Source organism: Eutrema salsugineum, unplaced genomic scaffold (assembly GCF_000478725.1).
Source record: "Eutrema salsugineum unplaced genomic scaffold, Eutsalg1_0 scaffold_10, whole genome shotgun sequence".
NCBI lineage: Eukaryota > Viridiplantae > Streptophyta > Magnoliopsida > Brassicales > Brassicaceae > Eutrema > Eutrema salsugineum.
Genome location: NW_006256908.1, coordinates 11,057,986 through 11,080,997, shown reverse-complemented (window position 1 = coordinate 11,080,997; position 23,012 = coordinate 11,057,986). Strand labels below are relative to the sequence as shown.

Sequence of the window (23,012 nt, the reverse complement as noted above, 5' to 3'; positions counted from 1 at the left end):
AATAACTACACTTTAGCTTCGTCTACTACTGTCGGAGATTTACCGATTACGTCAATCCATTGTGGATTGTTCCTCCTTTTAAACCGAATCTAACCGACAACTTGCCAACTTTCAGGTCATTAATTATTTTCGTTATGTCCATCCATTGTTTATTTACAGTATGCTCATGGGAAGTATGTTCATGGGATACTTTATGCAAACCGAACATTACTAAAGTGTGCTAACTGTAGTTACATCTTTGATAATATAAATTAAGTTTATGCAGAGATTCTTGTTCCGACTTAAGAAAAACCAAAGTTACAGAGATATTGGAATATAGTATATGTCTCATTCTGTACATTCCTCTTCATCTGAAACCCATTCCTTCCCCACCACACAGAAATACACACACTGACATAATTATCGAATCTTTGACTCAAAACCTTTACCCATGATTGAATAGGAAAAAAAAAAAAAAGCTATAAAGAAATGGTAAAAAGAAGAAACCATGATCTACAGCTAGCTGCATCTTTCTTATCTAACAATGTCATTGCTCTCAAGCTTTCTGTAATGTCCGAGAAGACACGCCGTGTAGTAGTCTGACAAAACCCAAGAAACTAAGCTTCCCATCCGAATGTCTTATCCAATCCTGGAGAACAACGTGCACAGGGACTGATGGCCCTAGTCCAAGTTCCTGCCATTATCACATTTCCATTATCAATCAATATGTTTTAGAGTTTCTCTCTTTATGAGTCTCTAGGTGAATAAGAAAAGGGGAAAAATTCATACCGATGCAAGTTCCTCAATCATGATAGGTCTATTCCCGTCTTTCTCAAACAACTCGTAAGCACGACGTGCGTGTTGCTCCCATGTTTCCATTGCTTCGAGCTGATAAACACTTAAGGCTGATGCACAGAACTCTTCAAAGTCTAGTTTCTTGTATTGAAGACAACTTATCTGCATCGCAATAGAGAGATTCTTAGCTCGTTAAACCAATGATATAACTATAGTTCATGTCAATTAGCCTCATTTCTTACCATGTGAACAAAATCTAAGACTCGTGAATCCTTCGTAGCATCTGTTGAGCTCTTTAAGATTGCCTGAGATTTGATTGAAAAGTATATTCAGAATCACAGAAAATCCCAAATGAAAAGGGAAGAGATAGATGGAATCATTGAAACAGAACTCACTGTTTTGTAGTTCTGCATCGAAATATATCCATTTTTGCTTGGCCCCAACAATGTAAATTGCTCCCGCAGATAAGCTAACTGTGGTACAGTCAATGTCTTAGCAAGAGCCTGGAACCATGAAAAAAAAAACAACCATTCATCATCCAGTTTTCATCTATGAAGCTCAACGATCGAATTTGCCATATAGAATATGTCAGCTTCTTAACATCCTCCAACTCACCGCTAAAGCTGATTTTCTCAGTGAAGTAGACATTATGTACACTTTTACAAGCTTGTATATGATCATATCAGATGGTATCTTTAGTTCATGCGAGCCAACTAGCCACGGATGACCTGAGGACAAAAGACGATCGGTTCTTGATATGTTCATAATAAAAGAAATGCAGAACCAGAAAAGAAAAAAACAGGATAACAAAAGATTATACTTACACAAAGCCTGGGCCGCAGTTAGTCTTTTACGGTAATCTTTGTTTAGCAATCTTTTCACAAAATCTACAGCATCAGGTGAAAGGGATGGCCAAGGAGCTTCTTCAAAATTGGGCTCTGCCTTAAGGACAGCTCGAAAGATTCCGGATTCAGTACGGGCCCAAAAGGGTCTACTGCCACAAAGAAGAATATAAGCAATCACTCCAATACTCCACATGTCTGCTTCTGTTCCGTATGTACGGTGTAAAACTTCCGGGGCCACGTAATATGCACTTCCTACAATATCATTCAACCTCTCGTCTGCAGAGATGCAAAAAACACTGTCAAGTTTTCCATTTAACAACGAGATGGGTACAATAAAGAAACATCGGGTCACTGTAAACGTCTCTGACCTGGCTTGACATAATCAGAGAGACCAAAGTCAATTGCTTTTAGAGGAGACGACTCGTCCTTAGTACTGAACAGAAAGTTCTGTGAGATAAAAACAAACAAATAGAAAGAAACATAACCGTCATTATCACTCTACATAAATTAGTGGAATTCATTCTGTGTGTACAAAGACTACTGATAATGGGGCCTAGAAAGTGAAGTGTCACCAATAGCCAAATGATGTATAAGAAAACAATTAGAGAACAATCATCATGGATTATAAAGTACCTCGGGTTTAAGGTCACGGTGAACCACACCTTGTAGATGACAGTAAGCTACTACACTAAGAATCTGAACCATAACTTTTTTAGCATCATCTTCTGAGTATTTGCCACCCCTAATGAGATCAAAGTCAGAAAATTCAATACGTCAACGCACGATTCAGTAGAGACAAGCATTCGAAAGACACAGTCACATGTGATGTGATGTAGGATAAAATTACCTTTGAAGTATTTTGTCCAAGAGTTCACCACCTTTGCATAACCTGATAAACAAGAGATTGAAGTATTTTCATCGCAATCCTGGAAATGGAAGATGATCGACTGAGCTTAAGAAATGATGTATACTTACTCCATCACAATATAAACATTTTCATCATCTTCAAACGCGTCATAGAACTGGACTAAGTTTTTGTGACCAGTCAAAGCCCGCAATATCTTCACTTCTCTACTAACATCCTCAATTGCAATTGCAGTTGTCATCTACAGTCAACAACATATAACAATAAGCAATGAATCAAACGAGTAACGAGCTCAAGAAGATAGCCTGGCTTATCGATATCATCTGAAAACTCTGTTTTTATTCACGCTCAGACCAAATCTACAAACAATATCAAGTGTCCATCCTTCCAAAGTTAAAACACATAGCATCCAGACACATTAGACAGCTGCAGCATCTAAATGCGAATATTTTGGCCAAAAATACAGAGAGACCAGAACAGAGCGCTTAATCATATATCTCCGACAATATTTTGCCAAGATATACTTAAATTAATGCACAATTCTAAACACATGGAAATGTAATTAGAATTCGAATCATGGTCATAAACTTAAGAACAACAAACGAATCAACAAGGGATACAAAATTAAAGTAGAATTAAAGAAGGAACCTTGGATTTGGGAATGACTTTAACAGCAACTTCTTGACCTTTCAAGCTGCCTTTTTTACCTTTTGCAGAGCAAGTATATCCAAAATGACCACGACCCACCTCGCCATCAATCTCGTAGTGTGAAGCGAAATGTTTCGAGAACCCAAAACTCTTATCGAGACCGATCTCGAATTCTTTACCTTCAGGAATCGAGGCCTCGTTGGGCTTCGTTGAGCCGCTGCGACGCGCGAGGAAAGCGCGTATGTGCTTTGCGGGAGATGGAGGCGGGAAAGGTCTCTTGAAGATGCGAAGAGGCGTTGAGCTCACGCTCGAGGATATGGCCGGTGAGGATTTGAATAGGCTAGGTAAAGGGCTCGGGCTGTAAAACGGAAAGCCGGAGGATTTCGCCGGCTGCGAATCCGTCGGAGTTTCATCGACTTCGCCGGAAACTGGGAGGCTATTCCTCGATTGCTGTTCGATGGGTTTTCCATGACAAATCCCCATGAGTTATGAATTGAGGATTTAAAACGAAAGCTTAAAACTTGGTGAAGAAGACTGAAGAATATGGATTCACTCAGAGGAATCAGTTAGTAACGAACGAAGAGCAATATCATGTGGTATAATTTTCCCGGGAAAAATAGTGAGAATAAGTAATTCTAGGAAGAAGAATCGAGGCTCAATCAAAACCTAGAAATCAGAGAGAGGTAAGCAAATTCGATTTCACATGGGAATTGGGAGAGAATTAAGCCGAGATCAGGAGATTAGATGAAGATTGAAGATAAACCCACACGCAAAGAGGAGGAAGAAGAAGAAGAAGAAGAAGAAGAAGAAGAAGAAGAAGAAGAAGAAGAAGAAGGAAAGAAGCGAGTTTTATTCCAATTAGAAGGAAAGTTAATTAAAGACACTTCACGAAGCAAAAGCAAAGTGTTGAGAATGAAAAAAAAAGGAAGACGAAGATGCTTTCGCAGTAGCAACAAGAAAAAAGGAGAAAGTGCATAAAAGAGGAGAGAATCAAAAAGAAAGTAAACTTGATTGATTTCCTTTTTTGTTATTATTATTTTATTTTATTTTGATTGTTGCTTTTTTTTCTTTTTTTCTTGCAAGCTCTTTTGCTAAATGGGATTAATGTGTGATGTTTGGTTGCCGAGAAGTTGTCTTGTGCTGCACCTAGCTATTTTGCAACAAAATTATGATCATAAATTGATATTTCTTAAAATTTGTTGTTAAATTATGGCTGATTAGATCAGATAGTTTTGTGCAATGTTTTAGATGTATTGCATTGATATTATCCCATCAACAAACTTATAGAGAGATAAAATTTAGATAGAGTTTCGTGAGAATAGACAAGTCGATAAAAAGTATTTTGAGAGTATATTGCCAAATATACTATCAAGACTCACGGAAACCTTATCTTTGCACTGCCCAATTTGTAATGCTAAAAATATCAATTAAAGCAATCCAAAAGAGTCCTTGAATCAAGCCAAAATATAGAAATATTACCTCGAAGTTGGCACTTGATAAAAGAAAGCTACCCAAAGAGAGGCCTAATTAGTTTCATTTTAGGCTAGCCAATAGTTACATGCAGTTTGCCAAATCTATTTCACTGTCCACATATATAAACTTTACACCCAAAAATGGGTGAATTCACTATCCACATATCTAATTCTCCATATGCTTGCTAATGAGACAGTTTATTTCTCTCGTTTTTTTTTTTTTGTTCTCAGTTCTGCCATTATCTCATTTAATAGTTTTCTTTGCCTACCAATAACTTCGAAAACAACATCTATAAAATTTATTTGCACGTCAGTGCCCAAACGAACAGATGAATAAAGAATAATTTGGGTTTGGTAATTCAGATATATATACCGATGAATTTCTTATCGTATAAAATAATGATCGTCGTTGGCATAATTTTTTCTTTTTCTTACGGCTGTCGTTGGGATAATTAGTCAGCCGAGTATGAAGTATCATTGTTTTCTTTTGGCTTAAGTTTTTACGTGACCGGGTGTTTTAGAGTACTGTATTTTCTTTTCTGTTAATTAATTGTTAAATAGAGCCTACACTATTTCACAGTGCTTTTAATATTGATGTTAATGTAGTTAGATAAATCACGTATGGACAAACCCCACCTCAATAACGTCTAACATAAAACAATGTTTTAAATCTATATAGAGCATAACTAGACTATCATATTTTGATTTTTTTTTTTTTAAACGATGTGGAGCTACCAAATGGTATTATTAAATATTTTATGGAGTACATTTTCCTATGCAATCAATCGTCATTATTCATATTTCATAAGTAAACTTTTGTGTAATGCGTGAGACAGTGACTATCCATCTCACGTGTTCGTTTGTTACAATTGAGTTAGAAACTCAATTTCCGTAGTTGGAAGGCAAATGATTTGTTTGTTTCTTTCTTTTGAGATGAGTGCCTCGAGTGTTTGTAAAATCAGTGGGATCTCTTGTCAGACTTTTTTTTTTCTTTCTTCTTTTAATTAGAGCACCAATTTAATTAAAAAACATATAAATCTAGGCGAATATTAATACATTGTGTTCATAATTCATAGTTTGGGGACTTGGAATTGAAATAACATATTTAGCTTTTTGGGTTTTTTTTTTTCACTTTTTTGAACCAAAAAACAAGAATTGTTTGGGTTTAGTTACTGGTTTCTTTAAGAGGTCAAGTCAATAATTCAGTAAACATGTACAATACCATTATACCAAGATGGCAAGATTCTAAATATTTTATACATATATATAACTTATAACATGACCGAAGATAGATTTTGAACTTAAATAATAAACTAAAAATAAAAGAAAAAGAAATGCCTTTGAGGTGAGATAGGTAGATAGCCCAAAGAAAGTACAAACCAAAGAGGGCCTAACAAGTAACAGCCATCGTGCTGGGTTGTGTTTTTATTTCTTTTTCTAATTAATCATATACTATTTATAGAAAATCTTACCGAATACAAATGTTATGTTTCTCTATGTCTACAATCTGTCTTAACCGTTGTACATATTTTTATCCAAAGTAGCTTGATACACATTGGCTTGCTTACCTTCTTTAAGCTACCTTCGTCAAGCTCTAAAAATCTCCTTTGTGAATATATGTAGTCGCGACCATGCATTGTTAAGGATTCAAACCTTTAGAATCATTCTCAAATCTTACATCTCCAATGTCAAAATTGTTTAAACATTGCATAGTTGACGAAAAAAGTCGTAGCCTCAGCTTCGAAAGAAGACCTAATTAAGCTCTGGATAAGCCTTCACTCCATACCACTTCACTTTGCCTTTCTCATCTCTCATCACCTAATACTATACCACAAACCCGATTCTCTTCCTTCCATGAAGCACCCATGTTGCATTTCAAACAGTTTGGTTGTGTGTTATTTTTGCAGTGAATTAAACTCCAAATAATAACAAGATATATATCAATAGGGAAAAAGTATAGTAAAAAGAAGAATATCTATATTCCTTGACATCTATTCTCTTCCACTTTTTTCTTTTTCTTTTGCCACCTCTTTTCCTTTCTAAAAATTTTCCTTATATGTCAATTCTAAAATCCCCCTTACGTTTACAAGAGTCGGGCCCGAACACAAAGGATTGAAACACTTGTTCCAGATTTCTCTAATATTTGTAAGAAAAAAAAAACTATCATAAGAAAAATCACTATAACCTAACAGAAGTATTAGTATCATAAATTCTATTACAATAAATATGCACTTATAGATTCACGCAATGTTGACAAAAAAAAAAAAAAGATTCACGCAATATGTTGTATTCCCCGGCAGTTTGGCTAATTTTTTCATATTTGGTACTGTATTTTTTCTTTCAATCTTACAATCTCGTCACGTAAAAATATAGACGTGGTTGAGCATAACGCGAAGCAAAAAAAAATCATTTTTGCAGTCTTCCTTCACCCCATGTTCACTTTCTTTTCTGAAGTGTATTTTATTTTTTATTATGAATTTGGTTCGCAGAATTTCACACATGTACGTATTTTCATGTATTTATTCAGTTTCGGTTGCATTTACAAAGTTTAATTTGAAGGTTCTTTAAAAAATGCTAAGTGTTTATTCAGTTTTGGTCCAGTTCAGTTCAAACTCATGTTCCCGTGAATTGTTTGGAAATTTGTATAAAATCTTATAAAATGATTATTTAAGAATTATGTATGTGATAAAGGAGCTGGTGCCTTTGACGTACGGCATCGTCGGCATAGGCTTTAGAGGAGAGACGTGGTCATGTAACTGAAGTGTTGTGGAATTGTCATGTCGAAGGCACTGTCACTATGGACTGCTCTACTCAAATCTAATTTGGGCCTTTCTCTGATAACCTAAACCGATTTGGTTCCAATCTCAATTTGGACCCCCTCTTCTATCTCTTTAGATGGGCTTGTATCCTCTGTTCTTCTTTTCTTTTTTCCTTTTTATGTTCATTTTAATACGTGCTTAATTACATTGAAGGAGTGTTGATATTGAAAGAAAACAAAAAAGAAACAGTTTGAGTATTTAAGTCGTAAGTCTCGGCTTAAACCCTTAAACTATATTCCCTAAAAAGAACGATTGCATATAATATTATAGATTTTCCTAAAACTATACTTCTGTTAGGTTATAATGATTTTTTTTTTTTTTTATGATAGTCAATAGTACGCTGAGGTTGCTGGTTCATCAGTATTTTAGGTTGTCTAAATTTCCGGTAGAACCCCGAAGTAAGTGAAAAGGTTCCCAAATTTTTTCAGGGTCAATAAACAAGAACACTTGACCAAGAATGACAACAAGAACACATGGAAAAACACATATTTGACATATATAATATGATAACTTATTTGTGAAATGTAAATAAAATAAGTTTTAATATTCAAAAAGGAAATAGGATGGTCAAAATTGTGTGGTGAGATAAGAAAGGGGGGACTCACATGTTCACACGATGAGACACTAACGTGTGAGGTTAATGATTGCTTTTGTCACAATACCCATAAACTTCAAAAGGAATTTTTAAAACTTGAAGGTTTTTCTATTACTTATTGAGTTGAATACAAATATAACTTTAATAATAAGAAATAGTGCGAAAGCTATAAAGATTTCTATAATATATACTTTTTGGTCGAGAGGTTGAGTATAGAGGGGACACCAGCTGCCCCAAAACAATCACGCTCCATGGACAAACTTTCTCCACCTTTTTTTTTTCTCTTCTTCTCTTCGTTTTCTTCAATTTTACTTAAATTAAATTCTCCAAATAATCTGAGAAACAATTATAAAAACAAGCGAGAAAGGGAAAAAGGGAGAGTGATGAGAAGAGTCGGTCCTTTTTGTCTCATAGAGCCAATGGCCCATCAATTTTCCTTCCTTTTGTCAGTCCCCTTTTCTCACGCTTCCTCTTCCTTTAATCCCACATTCTCATCCTTCTTCTTCATATTCCAAATTCACTAATTCATTTAATTATTCACTTCCTTATTTGATTCATAGATATCTCATCCATACGTTCACTCGTTATTGGTGTGTATACATATATCATTGAGGTTGTTCATCTAGAACCATAACTAAAAGAAACATTCACTCGTATAGTGAAAGCATTTCTTAATGTTTCTTGTATATCAGTTACAAATAGTACTTAATCTTAGTGTTTTCGTTAATAGTTGATCAAATCTCAACTGAAAGCAAAACATGTTCGTCACAATCACATGAGTTATATATATTTAAATAAGTACTACACTACTACTATTATATTTGATCCATATATATATACAGACGGAAAGAAAATGAGGCCTGCTTATATTCTAAGGTCTGAACAATGTGGTCAAATGTACACATTTAGAAAGACACGAACAACGAAAGAAAGAGGAGAGATTGGATTCATTGGGGACAAAGGTGACATAAGGGTCACTTTGAAACTCACAGCATACAATCATAGACTTCTATTCACCATACTTATACATTCACATATGACATATATAGTTTATATATGTATCGAAGTCTAGTTTCTTTTGGACTTCACCAATCACATCTGTTACTTAGATTCTTCTACATATCGACAAATATTCCCACAAACTCACAACCCTAGTTCTCACACCAACAGCCCAAGAAAACAATATTAAATAGGGAAAAATATATAACATGAAATATATTCTTATATTTATATTTATCCTTTTTTTTTCTTGAAAAAGAAAAGAAAAATAACACACCAAACCTACATACAACATTTGCTTACACTCCCACGACTTATAACTAAAACCATACAACATATAAAGTCGGAACACTAAAAAAACAAAAGTTTTGGTAATTATAACCAAGTTAATTATGATCATACCCCTATATATTAATCAATTAAAGACTTTTTATAGTGTACTCAAATCTCATCATCTCACACCATTATGATGTGATCCAGCGCACGACGCCGTTTTGACCGTTCTCCTCCACCACCAGAACTACGTTCCATCAACGACTTGCTTGACCTCTCGAGCAGCGACTTGAGAGCGTTCTGTAAGAAATGCACAGACTCAACGCCGTGCATCTCTTTGTCGGCAGCTACAACAAGAACACTTCTTGTCCGGCCACCAATAGTTACCATCTCAGCTCGAAGAGTCTTCATGTGAAGAGACTTAAGTATCTCCATGAGGTCAGGCAATAGATCTGATCTATCGTCACAAGATAGAGATGCTTTGAAGATTATATGACCGTCGTTTGAATAGTCTCCATAGTGTAGAACGCTAATCTCGTCAGTCTCTGAGGGTAAAAGGGTTTGGTCGGAGTCGGAGATCTCTAGGGTTTGTTTCTTAAGTTCTTTGACTCGTTGTACCACTTTGGCGAGCAGTGTGGCTTTATCGGTCTGAAATGGAAACACGAAGTTAAAATTTTAATGTTCATATCATATCAAATCAACTGAGAGAAAAGCTTGAGAACTTTTCCAAAAAGTGATACCATCCCAACGAGATTCACAAAAAGGCCTTGAAGCTTTTCATTTATTTTCCTCATCTTCTAGACTTCTCACTACTTTCAAGTTTTGTATATTCATAATCACTATACATTCATTGAAAAATATATGAACATCGATCTTGGTAAATTTATATACATTTGGAATTATGGATCATCTGTGATAGCCATGTACGCTAGAAACAATAATTAGACAGAAAAAAGGACTCAATAGAAACTAAAAGACTATAACAACATATCATGAAAAAAAAAACTAGAATTTATGAGCTAACACCAAATCGAATGGAAATAAGAAAAAATCTAAAGATGTAAATTTTGTGTTGGAGAAAATGCAAAACCCTAATAGTAACACAGATTTCAAAATTCTCTCTTAAAATTGATAAGATATATACTCGTACGTATATATGTATCTACATATATATGGGGGGATATATACGCCATATATGAAAGACTATTAGTATGTAATAAAATTTATAGTACCTTGGAATTACAAGAGAGTACGTTACGGAGCTTGTTGAGATGAGAATTGATTCTCTCTCTTCTTCTTCGCTCAGCTTCTTTGTGATTCCTCAAAGCAGCAATAGCTCTGTCTTGAGCAATCGTTTCTCCGATGCCGGTGATCGCTAGTGGGTAATAAGATGACGTCGACGAAGACGACCCGCATAAGCTCTGCATAGTCGACATGTAGTCACCGGAAACTCCGCAGAATCCTCCGCCGGAGATATCGTTTCCGGCGAGGAAAGAATACAACATCTGATCTGAGCTCTCTGGTTGCATTTTTGTTTCTTCTTCTTTTGCGCCGCCTTCTTTTGTTTTTAATGGGTTTGTGGAGCTTTCGGTGGGTTCTGTCCTAAAAGATGCATTATATATACATAAAATGAGAGAAGATTAGTGTACAGTTATCTTTATTATTATTAGATGTTAATACTTAAAAGTGGTTTAACGGGAAAATAATAATAATAATGTCTCTTTTTTTTTTGTGAAAATATTACATATTGGTGGGGGAAAAGTTGCCATAGAGTTTTGGAAATTTTGGGAAGAGTCCTTAGTTAGGTCATTGTTTTGGCACCATCATCAGTCCAAAATAGTTCTATGATCGACTAACTGAAATAGATAACAACAGGATTTTGATCTGCATTTCTAAAATCTCTATTCAGAATTTATGAACAACTGATCTTGTATTTTCTATAAAACGTTAATTTGAATATGTAGAGCATACCCTTCTATTATAATACTTTTATAAATCTACATAATTTATATCTCTTTCTCTTTCTATACACATGGTTTTTTTTTTTCAGTGTCATCAGAAAATTTAATTTATGTTATGGTGATATTTCATAGTTCAAATTATACTCTGATTTGTTGAAAATGAAAAATACTTGAGTGCGTGTAAAAAAAGACTACACTGTACACGCTAGTCTCCTTGAAAATTTTACAAATGTGATTACTGATAAGGTGTGTAACCACCAAAAGGAAGCTACGCTATAAATAATGGGCCTAGCTAGTTAAAAAGAAAAAGGGCCCAGATGTAACCCAATTTCAAAGTTTACTAAACGGTGACCACAAAAAATGGCGCAAACAAGACGAAAGTGGGGGAAAGAAACCAGAGCCATGAAGTAGAGCTCTTGAGTCTTGACCTCTGACTTTGAGATGGCAGTTTCTCCAAAAAATCTCCACCTTCCTCCATCTTCTTGCTTCAGCTCCAAGATTCCATCGTATCCACTCTCAGTTGCTGCTTCAACGATTCGAGTCTCCACGAAATTCGGTTCCGTACGAGTCCGTTTCAGCCGACGATCGATCGTCAGATACAACGATCACGCCGGAGAAGATGAGGAGGAGGAAAATTGGAGCTTTGAGGAAGCAGTAACGCTTTTCAACAAGAGAGATTATTATAAAAGCCACGACGCACTTGAGGCTCTTTGGATCAGAGCTGAGGAGCCAACTCGAACCTTATTCCATGGAATTCTTCAATGTGCCGTCGGATTCCACCATCTCTTCAACAACGTAGTGAATTCTCAGTTGTTTTTTTTAATCTCTATCTCTCATTTTTCATCCACAAGTTAACATAAATGCTCGTTTTTTCGATCGTAGAACCATAAAGGAGCGATGATGGAGCTAGGAGAAGGAGTTTGCAAGCTAAGGAAGATGAATTTCGAAGAAGGACCTTTTCACGAGTTCGAGCGAGATGTCTCTGCCGTTCTTGAATTCGTTTATCAAACTCAGCTCGAACTCGCTGCCTGTAAGCCTTTGATTTAGTAAACTGTTATATATATATATATATATACTCAAGGAAGACTAAGAGAATTCAAAAATTGATTGATCAGGTTCAGAAGATATGTGTGTGACGATGGATCAATCGGACAGATCTTATCAACTGTTGGGTGGTTATGCAGCTGGAGAGAGTATATACAGCTTAGAGACTGTGGTCGATTTCAACAATGGAATGTCTGAAACAACTGCTATACTCTTCTCTCCTTCAAGTTCCTCCCCTGAGCCAACACGGGTTAAGCTCCCAACCCTAACCGCAACCGATAAGCATCTTCTTGCTTTTACAGGAGACGAGAGGTTCTAAGGCAATGATCAAAATTGGTTCTTAATTGTAAATCCACGATTCAAAGATAATAGAAGCTGTTTTTTTTTTCAGAAAGCAGATCCTGAACTTATGAAGACAATGAGACATTTAAGTAAATGAATCGTTCGGACAAAAAGAAGTAAACACAAAAGGGATAATAACATTCCTGTCTTTCAATCACCAAAAAAAAAACAAGCCATGAATGAAATTTAGAACAAGCGAGGAACAATCTTTGTTTTTTTTTTTCTTTTTTTTTGGAATTACATAGTAGGAGGTAGTAAAAGGGGAAGATGTTGAGGCTCACTTGGCCATCATAACTTTGACGAACTCCTCATAGTTGATCTGACCATCACCATCAACATCAGCTTCCTTAATCATCTCATCGACTTCTTCATCAGTTAGCTTCTCGCCGAGGTTAGTCATGACGTGTCTCAACTCAGCAGCCGAGATGAAACCGTTCTGGTCTTTGTCGAAGACTCTGAAAGCTTCCTTGAGTTCTTCCTCAGAGTCTGTGTCCTTCATTTTGCGAGCCATTAGGTTCAAGAACTCTGGGAAATCGATGGTGCCGTTACCATCTGCATCCACTTCGTTGATCATGTCCTGAAGCTCAGCTTCTGTCGGGTTTTGACCAAGGGATCGCATCACGGTTCCAAGCTCCTTTGTTGTAATGCAACCTACAAAAGTAATCGAGTTTTGGTGTTTGGTCATTTCAGTAATCTTTTTGAATACGAGTTCATGTGAATCTACACATTTGACAATTCAATCGAAAAATCAAATAGGTCGACGAACACAATATATTCTTAGATTTGGAAAGCGAATAGTCAAATCTATAAATTCAATTTGATTAAGATAGCGAAATCTAAAAGACTCGATGCCAAAGATTACGAAAAATGAAATGGCCACCACTACAGATCAAAAGCCAGCGAATCGAACAGAAACGAAATCAGAAGCATCAGATCAGGATCTAAGACGATATCGAGGAAAGGGAGGAATGAACATACCATCACCATCCTTGTCGAATAAGCTGAAGGCTTCCTTGAACTCAGAGATCTGATCGTCAGTGAGCTGATCCGCCATAGTTTTTTCTGTATTACCTTTCGTAAAACTTACTAAATACCTTTTCTTTTTGGGTTCCTCTCTGTAATGGAGGAAGGAGAGATGAGAGCAAAAAAAAAATACAAAAGAGAAATGAGAGTGATAAGCCGTTCTTCTCGGAGGGTTTTATTTACCCGAATTATTTTTGAAAAATATCGGTTACAGCCTCAAATGAGGCCTTTAATTACGTTGATGCCATCAATTTGAGGTTTAAATTAACCGCCAGGTTGACCGAGAGAGAAGAGATGGATCACACGTTCACGCGGTCTTTACGCGTATCGTTGACTGCCACGTCGGTGCTAGTTCAATTCGTTTAATCTGTTTTTTCTTCTTCTTAATGATACTGCTTTTTCTTCTCAAATAATTTTTTTTTTTATAATGGTGGGAATAGAATTATCAAAAGATTATGAAAGTTTCTTTCGGATGTGGGGTACAAGTGGAGCAATCGCACAACTGTCTAAACTTATTAATTTAAAAGATTTTGCTTATACTAAAATTTAGTAATAAATAGTTTAGAAATATGACAACCTTTTTCTTATATAAGAGGAACTTTTACCCACTTGTGTTTGGATGAAAATTATACAATGAATTTAGACTAAGAAAGGCATTCGAGTCTTGCAAAAGTAAAACGTCACGTAGCCAGTGTAACCTCTTGCTTCGCAAACAGGCCTAGCCATGACAATTGGAGTGAAAGTGGCAATGGTACAAGAGCTGTCCTGTGATACGGTGTCGTCTTCATATGAACGGTGTCTTTTCTTGCAAGGTCTCAGTTCTACATCGTCATCGTCGTGGCTCCTACAAAGTCTACAATCTATTCTCACTTCTTTCAATTCCTATGTTCTGAGGGACAATTACCTCCAACGTCCTCATCTCTGCAAAACTCAACACATCCCAAAGCAAAAACTCAACACATCACAAAGCAAAAACTTGGAAAGACTTGCTTTTGACAATTGATTAGCACACATATGCTCCCTTGACTTCTTGTTTAAACGAAAATAATGCACTTTAAAGAAACGAATAGAACAGTAAAGTGGATGAAGCTAACTTTACATATGAAATCTGATCTGAGAGTAACGCACGCGTGTACCAGTTGCATGCAGGAGGAGTAGACATGACCAGTTGGAGACATGGCTCGAGCAAGTGCAGTTGACAGCGAACCACTTCGGCACTTCCTGTGCCCAACTCAAAAACAACTAACAACACAGCCAGGCACGATCTCAAGGTTCATTACCACAAGCCTAATCCACAGTGTAAAGAATCTGAGTGCTGTGACTTAAAACCATCACAGCCTTTTCCTAATGCAATTCCCAGTTTACCAATAATCGGCGCAAGAACACTTCCCGTTAATGAAATGATGGAATCTACTACCATCTCTTAACGTGATCTCTCGGTTTTTAATCAAAGATATATACTTGAAAGCAACATGGCAATCGCTGCAAACCCGCAAGTTCTTGATTATTCTAATGGGTACACCTTCGGGTAATATCATGAGCGCAAATGCAACCGCTAGCTTTTCGCTGTGCTGCGCCAAGTCTGATTCTTTCTCCTCCTCATCCATATCATGCAGCACTGAAGCTGTATCAGGCTTGTATCCCTTCAACTTCATCTCCAAAGTCAGCTCTTTCAGATATGAATAGATCTCTTTTGATTTAGATTGAGAACGATCTCCCATCTTAAACTGATGCAATTCACCTTTGTGTTCAAACCAGCTGATTCCCGGTTCTTTCTTCACATTCTTATCTCTCATTGATCTTCTCACCTCTGAGACATCGTTCCATCTCTTAGCCGAGGCGTGAACGTTTGCAAGCAGGACGTAACAAGTAGAGTCATTAGGGTCAATCTGAAGAATTTCTTTAAAGGCTCTCTGTGCCACTTCTGCGTTTTTGTGTATGTTACAAGCAGACAACAATGTTTTCCATAAGACGGTGTCTGGTTTTATTGGCATAGACCTTATTTTGGCCTCGGCTTGATCCAAACTTCCTGCTCGACCGAGCAAGTCCACCACACAAGTGTAGTGCTTTAAACCTGGCTTGAATCCATATTTTTCCACCATCATGTCAAACAACTCGAGCCCTTTGTCTTTTAAACCAGAATGGCTGCACGCGTAAAGCAGATTTAGAAACGCAACCTCGTTTATCTCCATATCGGTTTTCTCTACCATAGTATCAAACAGCTTGACTGCCTCACCGCCTTGTCCATGAAACCCATAAGCAGAAATCATCGAGCTCCACATCACTTCATCTTCATCTTCACGTTCCGAGAAAGCTTTAGCTGCATCTTCAAGACAGCCACATTTTGAATACATGCTGATCAATGAACTAACCACAGCTACTACAGAGCTAGCCCCGATCTTAATAGCTTCCGCATGAATCTGCTGACCTTGACCTCTTATTGCTAAATCAGAACAAGAACTGAGCACAGTTACAAAAGTGATTTGATTCGGCCTAAAACCTTCGATTTTCATCTTCTTATACTGAAAAAGCACGATTTCAGGACATCCGTTTTGAGCGTTCCCGGCGATGAGTATATTCCACGCAACCAGATTACGAACAGGCATTAATCTAATGACATTTTCGCCATCCTGCAATATCCCACTTCTCATATACATATGAGCTACCGAATTGTTAACTACTGAATCTAACTCAAGCCCATACTTGATCGTGTAGCCATGAATCTGCTGCCCTATGGACAGCGATCGCAACCCAGCACATCCGCTAAAAACACTACCAAGTGTGTATTCGTCAGGCGAAAACCCCAACGCGTGCATATCTCTAAACAGACTCAAACCCTCTTCGTTGTGCTCAAACTGGATCAATCCAGAGATCATTGCATTCCAAGTTGTGAGCTTTTTATCAGTCATTTCGCCGAACACCTTCAGGGCACTTGTCAGATCACCGGCACAGACATACCCGTTGATTAGTATGTTAGATGACATGAAATTCTTCTTAGGCATGAGCCTATACAATGCGACGGCGGAAGGAAAATCCTTGAGCTTGGAGTACATGCTCATGAGGTGGTTGCATATGAACTTGTCGGAAGAGAATCCGGAGACGACGAGGAGGCAATGGAGCTGCTTCCCAGAGGGGAGAGATTTTGTGGTGGCGCATGATTTGATGAAGTGGGTGAAGAGAGAAGTGTCTGTGAAAATGTTGAATCGGAATCTCTGGAAAGCTTCTCGGAGGTTTCCCTTTGAGCACAAACTGGCTATGGCGGACGCAGGATCTGCTGATAGTGAGCGAACAACGGAGGAAGCTTGGTATAGCATCAGAGAACAAAAACTGGAAAGAGACGAACGATATCACTATTGAAAAGCCGGGGATTTCACCGGAAAAAGGAAAACGAAAAGGAAGCGAGAGTTTTCTCTCTTTGTGTGCTCGATTTGGTTGGGCCGTAATCAAAAGCCCGATACTTTATTTGGAGAAACAGCTCAAAACGTGTGACACAAAGTTTCATTCTTTTCTTAAAGGTAATGTTGTTGAATTCATACATGAACTAGTGTTTATACTCAAAAGTTTGAAGCTGTGCTCAACAAATCGGAATTCATACATGAACTAGTGTTTATACTCAAAAGTTTGAAGCTGTGCTCAACAAATCGGAGGCTTTTTAAAGGTAATCGGAGTCTTATTTATAGTGCAGCTCCCCCTTCTCAATTATCCAGGTTTGTCGATGTGGGACAAACCAAAAGACCAACTTTTAAAAAAATTGTCATGGGTATTTAGTGTTTTGATGCAAAAGGAAATGTAACAACTTAAGACACTGTTCCGAGTCGATAAAGTCTAGAGAATATACAAAGAACAAAGCTGTCTCTCTCTCTCTCTAATATGAACCAACACAAAGAAGAAGAAGAAAGAACAAGAAAGAAAGAAAGAAAGAAAAAGAGTCTTTTAAGATCAGAAACATGCAGAGCTTGTTCGCCGGAGCTTCCACTTGGGATCCGGTGGTGGTTCATTTGGCAGGATCTTCTCCACCTCCTGCCATTAATTCAAACATTCAAACCGCTGAACCAAATTACCATAAAAATGAAATAAGATGGAAACAAGAAGAGATGGGATTTTTACCTTTAACCTCCGAAGTTTTTCGTTTTCTTCTTCTAAGCTTGAAACCTTGATCTCTAATTCATGAGTATAAGCCTGCTCATCACAAATGTATCAATTTATTAGACCAAGTAACAAAAACAAACACTAAAAAAACAACATAAAGTTTGTTATTTTTGTTTTCTTTCTTCTTCATTCTTAACCTGTTTCCTAGCACGTGAACGTGCTGCAGATTCTCTGTTCTTGATCATCCTCTTCTGCCTCCTCTCTACAGTCTTCTCCACAAACTCTCCTCCTGATGAAGCCACTCTTTTCCTCCCATGCGCTTGTTGTGTATCAGATAATCCACCCATCATCAAAGAGGTTGGAGACACCATTTCTTGCATCTCACAAACCGGATATGGCATGAACCCTTGATGGTGATGCTGATGCTGAGGCTGATGATACTGAACCCATTGCCCATTTGAAGCTATGCTAACAACATTTTGGGGGACTAATGTCTCAGTCACTACACCAGCTTTCAACAACAAGTCCTCAAGAGTGATTTCACCGAGTGTAGGCTGCTTGTTATTACTATCCCTCCTCTCACCATGACTGCTTCCGTTATTGTCCTGTTGAATGTCTCTCCAAACCTCATCAACTGTCTTTTTGCTGAGATCTCGAGGCAGCGTCAAGCTTCCTTGACGAGAAATCCCTTCCTCTGTTGCTTCTGGTGGCTGATTAGCTTCAGCAGACCAGACACTCTTGAGAAGTTCATCAAGGTTCATGCTTCCCAGTGGTTTTGCGGAACTTCCTAAGTGGTTTTGAACCTCATGGAGCTTTAAGCTATATAGAGAATTCTGTCTAGGTAATGACTGAGAGATAGGCTCTTCAACGTTTCCTCTAAGAGAACCCATTATAAAACCTTTGAAAGAGAAACAAAACAATGTCTGTCTGATATGCAAATTAGAAACCCTGGTCGATTCTAAACACCTAAAGATCCAGAATTTCTAATAATCAAAGGCATCACTGCGAGGAGAACAGTCTGGGAGAATCAAGATGAGCTGCATGCAGAATTCGAGGGCTCAAAACACCGATATAAGTAAACCTGCAAATCCGAAATTAGAAGAAAATGTGAGAAAGGAGAGGAGATTGTGAAGAAGGGAACAAAAGTTGTTCAGGTGGCTTCAATTTTCAATATTTGGAGATTAAAGAAAGAAGAAGAAAGAAAGGAACTTCGGATTCTCTAAGACTTGAGACTGAGCAAACCTTGGATAAGTGTAGGAGAGAGATCAGAAAACCAAACATGCATTCTCTTCTCTTCCTGTCTCTCTCCTTAGTTTACCCACGGGAGAGAAAGAACAGAGAGATACAGAGAGAGAGAAAAAAAAAGAGCCTTTTTGAGTCTATGACAAAAGAAACAGTTACACACTCGAACTTGAAACTGTGCCTAAATGAATTTTTCAATTAAAAGCTACTTTTTTAGATTACAAAAATAAAAATAAGCTGCAATAGTCTCCGTACGAATTAAATTTAATTCCCTACGAATAAACCTTGTATTCGCATCTAATAAATAAACCTCGTATTTACTTCTAACAAACATATTCAAGATACTGTACTTATTATATAGTCACTTTACTTGATCTCTGTTTTTTTCTTTTTTCTTTTAAAGAAATCCCATTATCCTCTTCAAAAAAGACTTTGTCTTGCTCGAACCTTAGCTTCCCAAAATGCACTTCTTTATTAGAACAAATAAATAAAAATAATAATAAGTGAGGCTGGAAACAAACCGAGAAGGTGTTTGAAATATATAAAAATAAAGAAAGGGAAATAAAAAACAACCTTATTATTGTCCCTTTATGATAAAGATTCGTTGTATGGTAAAAACTAAAAAGAGTAAAAGGAGAAAGAGGGGACAAAGAGAGGAAGGGACCACATGGGTGAAGAGAATCCAGTTTGCATGAAGATCCGCGTGTGCTTCCTCTTTGGGATGTTCTCCCACGTGTTCCTGCTTCCCTTTCTTTCTTCCTCTAAAGCTCCAAATTACATCCAAATACATTCTCTTATCAAAAATATTTATCTAGTACAGACCAAAGATACGGAGAGAGTCTACTCCTTTTGGTAATTTTGATTCCTTATATGATGACTATTGAATCCTGTGTAGCCGTTTCATCCTGTCACATAGAGAACAAGAACACACACACACACATACTATCTTCTTGCAGCTATACATACAGGTCTCATAAGAATCATGTGTTAAATAAGCTTCACTTTTAGTTCAATGCAATTTTGACCAAGTGGCCTACAGAACAACTAGGGAGAGAAACACTGCCGTTATCATGATCTCTTCTTAACATTAGTGAACTAGCCGTAGATAGCACGTGATTCAACAGACCAATACACAACGAAGCAGTTCAAAGCCCGGATGCATTTGTGTATAATGAAAGACACATGTCGAATGCAATTTCACCATCACACAATGGTTCTAGATAATATGCCAATGTTTACTTACTAACAACGGCTTTAGTTACCTATTAATTGGAAAGACATTCCAGACCTCCCATGATTCAACAAAAACACATAAATAGTCTACATATTCTTACTTGCCTAGCGAACACAACTCTAAGGACTCCCAAATAAACGCTGCTTTCAAAACAAGCCCAAAACTTGAAAGATGCAAACCAAGACTTGTTCAAACTTTTAGTAGAGAGCCAAACCAAGTTGATATCTTTTTTTCTCCGGTTCAGGCAGACACCTAATAAACCTAAACAAGAAAACAACTTTTGCTTAAATTCTTAGCTATACAACCACTAATTCATATGTTCACCACTTTTATCTCTGTCAGTAAAAATAGCAGATATACTGAAACTGAAGTTAAAATTCTGGTCAGTGAATTGGGATTTGTTAAAGGTTTACTCCGTCAGATGTTGTTGAGCGTTAAGTGTTGAACGGTTAAGCCAGCAGTCAAAATTACCTGCGTAAGGAATAAGGATTAAGCAAATAAAACATGTGGAAATCAAGATAATACGTAATTTTTACATTCATTTGCAGGGTAACTGAGTATGCCCAAAATACTAAGAAATTTAAGTTCAGGGGATCAAAAAACTACAAAACCACGAAACACAAAGAGAACCAATAAAAACTAAAGAGTCTGATTAAACGAATAAAAGAAAATACGAATCTAAAACCAGCGAAAGCATTTGTGTACAAATGAGAAATACTGTTTAACTTTTACAAATGAAATCGTTCACAAAAAAAAATTAAAACAGAGACGATAAAAGTAAAATCAGAGTAGTTTAGTTGGATTTGGAATATCATAAAAAGAGTAGGGAAAGTAAGTAGGGGAAAACTAAAACTTCTTGAAAGGATTGAAGAGTCAAGGCCTTTGAAGAAACGAAAGAAAAACATTTCATCCGGAAAATAGCATCAGCTCCTTAATAACTTCAGAAGATTCACCACGCCAATATTAAAAATACTGTTTTTGGAATATCTGCAAAATGAATTGAGAAAATAAGACAAGACTCTCGCGATATAAACTGGTGCAAACCGAACACTCTTAAGAAAACAACAAAGTCATGATTCTATGACACCAAATTTGCAAAAGCTTAGCTGACAAACATTAACTAAAAGTTAACTGAATAAAAACGGTGATCTTGCAATGCAAATTCTTTTAACAAAATGACCATGTCTTTACGTATACAAGGGTCATAATCATAATCATATACTCATAGAGCTCGAGGTAAAAGTCAGACACAGAACATCAATGAAACAAGTGAAAAGAAGCTGCAGGTTGTATACCTGAGTAGTTACATCTATTGGCCCATGTACGGACCACCATACCATACACCATGCTGCTCTCTTCCAGCACCTCCCTGACCAGGTTGCTGAGTCTGATAACCGCCCTGAAAACCGGCTTGGAAACCATACCCAGGAAAGACTCCTGGTGTGATATTTGCTTGAGCACCATATCCACTTGGCAATCCAGCTGCAGCTCCTGGACTAGCTGTCCCCAACAAAGCCTGTCCAAATCCAGCACCCTGAGATGCCAGCAAAGCTGTGATAATGGCCGGGTTTAACCCCTGCGCAGCTTGGTTATTACCAGCTATGAAATGTCCATGGCCTGCAGGTGCACCATAACCGGAGTTTTCGTTCCTTTGGTAGCGTGAATCGTGATTGTGAGACTTGTAGTAATGCTGATTCTGCTTATTAACCGGCTTTGGCCCGTCGTTTGCTTTGTGGCAATGCAAGACGTGGCCTTCGAAGGTCTTGTGTGGCTCCTCCAATGCCTTCTTAGCGCTTTCAGGTGACTTATATACAAACAAAGTGAAGCCTTTTGGTCTCCCAGTAGCTTTATCAAGCCCCAAAGGACCTTCTTCAATCTCTCCGAATCTCGAGAAAAACTCCAGCAGTTTTTGCGGATCGAGGTCTGCGCTAACGTTACTGACATAAATCTTCCTCTGGACATGCTCGGGGCTGAAATGCTGAACAGGCGCCGCGACGGAGTTTCCTTGGACAGGTCCTATAGACGCCAGCTGGCACGCCGTCATACGTGTTCCGATCTTCTTCTGCGGCTGCTTGAGAGCGTTGCGAGCACCGGAACGTGACTTGAAGAGGATAAAGCCGTAACCTTTGGATTGCCCAGAGACCTTATCGACGACGGATTTGCAGTCTTCGATCTCACCGTACTGCTTAAAAGCTTCGATAAGCGCGTCGGCTTTAGTATCCCAACCTAGCCCGTGCACGAAGATTTTACGATGAACAGGATCCTCGTCCGCCACAATCCGGATTCGATCGGCGACATCGCGATGTCTCTCCGCCGCTTCCTTGAGAAGAATCGAGAGTTGCTCCTTCGAAAATGGCTCCAAGAGATCCTCGATTGGCTCTTCGTCATCCTTATCCCCTTGATTCCCAGATACTGACGACGTCGCCGCCGCTTCCGTATGATCACTTGCCGTATTATTATTGTCTCCATTGTCTTTAGCTTCCTCTACTCCGTCGTGTTCAATTTCTTCATCTCCGTTAATCTGATCCTCTTCTTTAGATTGCTGCTGCTTCTGCGGCGGCTCTGAAGCCTCGTTGGAGTCAGATTCGAGCTTTCTCTTCCTTGCCATGGCAGTTTACTTCTTCTTCTCAAAGATTGAACGCTGCGGCTTGAATTGAAAAGCTCAAGGATTGGCCGAAGTGGGTATTATTTCTTTGTCTTCAAGAAAGAAAACAAAAATAATAATAATCGGAGAACTTTGGGCCTTAAATAATCAGGTAACATTTGTGGACTTTTGAAGTCTATATA

General features: G+C 37.7%; 7 protein-coding genes across 11 annotated transcripts; 1 reads left to right on the top strand and 6 right to left on the bottom strand.

Moving 5' to 3' along the window:
- Positions 1–221: 221 nt before the first annotated feature.
- LOC18027651 (CDPK-related kinase 1) lies at positions 222–4,077 on the bottom strand. The gene is made up of 11 exons (XM_006411317.2): positions 3,133–4,077; positions 2,595–2,725; positions 2,467–2,508; positions 2,253–2,361; positions 1,988–2,066; positions 1,599–1,895; positions 1,390–1,502; positions 1,170–1,277; positions 1,017–1,079; positions 769–936; positions 222–673 (listed from the first exon to the last, which is right to left on the bottom strand). Exons 1-11 carry the CDS (start codon positions 3,613–3,615, stop codon positions 536–538), a joined length of 1,731 nt encoding a protein of 576 aa, XP_006411380.1. The 5' UTR covers positions 3,616–4,077; the 3' UTR covers positions 222–535.
- A 5,218-nt stretch (positions 4,078–9,295) lies between these two features.
- LOC18027649 (transcription factor bHLH106) lies at positions 9,296–10,878 on the bottom strand. The gene is made up of 2 exons (XM_006411316.2): positions 10,523–10,878; positions 9,296–9,938 (listed from the first exon to the last, which is right to left on the bottom strand). The coding sequence occupies exons 1-2, from the start codon at positions 10,817–10,819 to the stop codon at positions 9,474–9,476; spliced, it is 762 nt and encodes a 253-aa protein (XP_006411379.1). The 5' UTR covers positions 10,820–10,878; the 3' UTR covers positions 9,296–9,473.
- A 735-nt stretch (positions 10,879–11,613) lies between these two features.
- On the top strand, positions 11,614–12,682 carry LOC18027650. Its single transcript, XM_006411314.2, has 3 exons — positions 11,614–12,046; positions 12,134–12,281; positions 12,367–12,682. The coding sequence occupies exons 1-3, from the start codon at positions 11,693–11,695 to the stop codon at positions 12,612–12,614; spliced, it is 750 nt and encodes a 249-aa protein (XP_006411377.1). The 5' UTR covers positions 11,614–11,692; the 3' UTR covers positions 12,615–12,682.
- Positions 12,683–12,705: 23 nt separating this feature from the next.
- On the bottom strand, positions 12,706–13,862 carry LOC18027648 (calmodulin-5). Its single transcript, XM_006411315.2, has 2 exons — positions 13,616–13,862; positions 12,706–13,288 (listed from the first exon to the last, which is right to left on the bottom strand). The coding sequence occupies exons 1-2, from the start codon at positions 13,689–13,691 to the stop codon at positions 12,915–12,917; spliced, it is 450 nt and encodes a 149-aa protein (XP_006411378.1). The 5' UTR covers positions 13,692–13,862; the 3' UTR covers positions 12,706–12,914.
- Positions 13,863–14,253: 391 nt separating this feature from the next.
- Positions 14,254–17,277, bottom strand: LOC18027646 (pentatricopeptide repeat-containing protein At2g41080). Of its 4 annotated transcripts, none has more exons than XM_024148469.1 (2): positions 14,755–17,277; positions 14,254–14,581 (listed from the first exon to the last, which is right to left on the bottom strand). In XM_024148469.1, the coding sequence occupies exon 1, from the start codon at positions 16,972–16,974 to the stop codon at positions 15,022–15,024; it is 1,953 nt and encodes a 650-aa protein (XP_024004237.1). In that variant the 5' UTR covers positions 16,975–17,277; the 3' UTR covers positions 14,254–14,581; positions 14,755–15,021. The 4 variants fall into 4 exon arrangements, with proteins under 4 accessions (XP_024004237.1, XP_024004236.1, XP_024004238.1 ...); XM_024148468.1 differs by having other exon boundaries at positions 14,760–17,277; XM_024148470.1 differs by having other exon boundaries at positions 14,789–17,277.
- Positions 17,278–17,423: 146 nt separating this feature from the next.
- On the bottom strand, positions 17,424–19,135 carry LOC18027645 (ABSCISIC ACID-INSENSITIVE 5-like protein 3). The gene is made up of 4 exons (XM_006411311.2): positions 18,992–19,135; positions 17,947–18,830; positions 17,768–17,839; positions 17,424–17,680 (listed from the first exon to the last, which is right to left on the bottom strand). Exons 2-4 carry the CDS (start codon positions 18,637–18,639, stop codon positions 17,600–17,602), a joined length of 846 nt encoding a protein of 281 aa, XP_006411374.1. The 5' UTR covers positions 18,640–18,830; positions 18,992–19,135; the 3' UTR covers positions 17,424–17,599.
- A 340-nt stretch (positions 19,136–19,475) lies between these two features.
- On the bottom strand, positions 19,476–22,934 carry LOC18027644 (UBP1-associated protein 2B). 2 transcript variants are annotated; one of them, XM_006411310.2, is made up of 2 exons: positions 21,521–22,933; positions 19,476–20,696 (listed from the first exon to the last, which is right to left on the bottom strand). In XM_006411310.2, the coding sequence occupies exon 1, from the start codon at positions 22,831–22,833 to the stop codon at positions 21,535–21,537; it is 1,299 nt and encodes a 432-aa protein (XP_006411373.1). In that variant the 5' UTR covers positions 22,834–22,933; the 3' UTR covers positions 19,476–20,696; positions 21,521–21,534. The 2 variants fall into 2 exon arrangements, with proteins under 2 accessions (XP_006411373.1, XP_024016827.1); XM_024161059.1 differs by lacking the exon at positions 19,476–20,696 and adding an exon at positions 20,703–21,212 and having other exon boundaries at positions 21,521–22,934.
- Between the last annotated feature and the right edge of the window lie 78 nt (positions 22,935–23,012).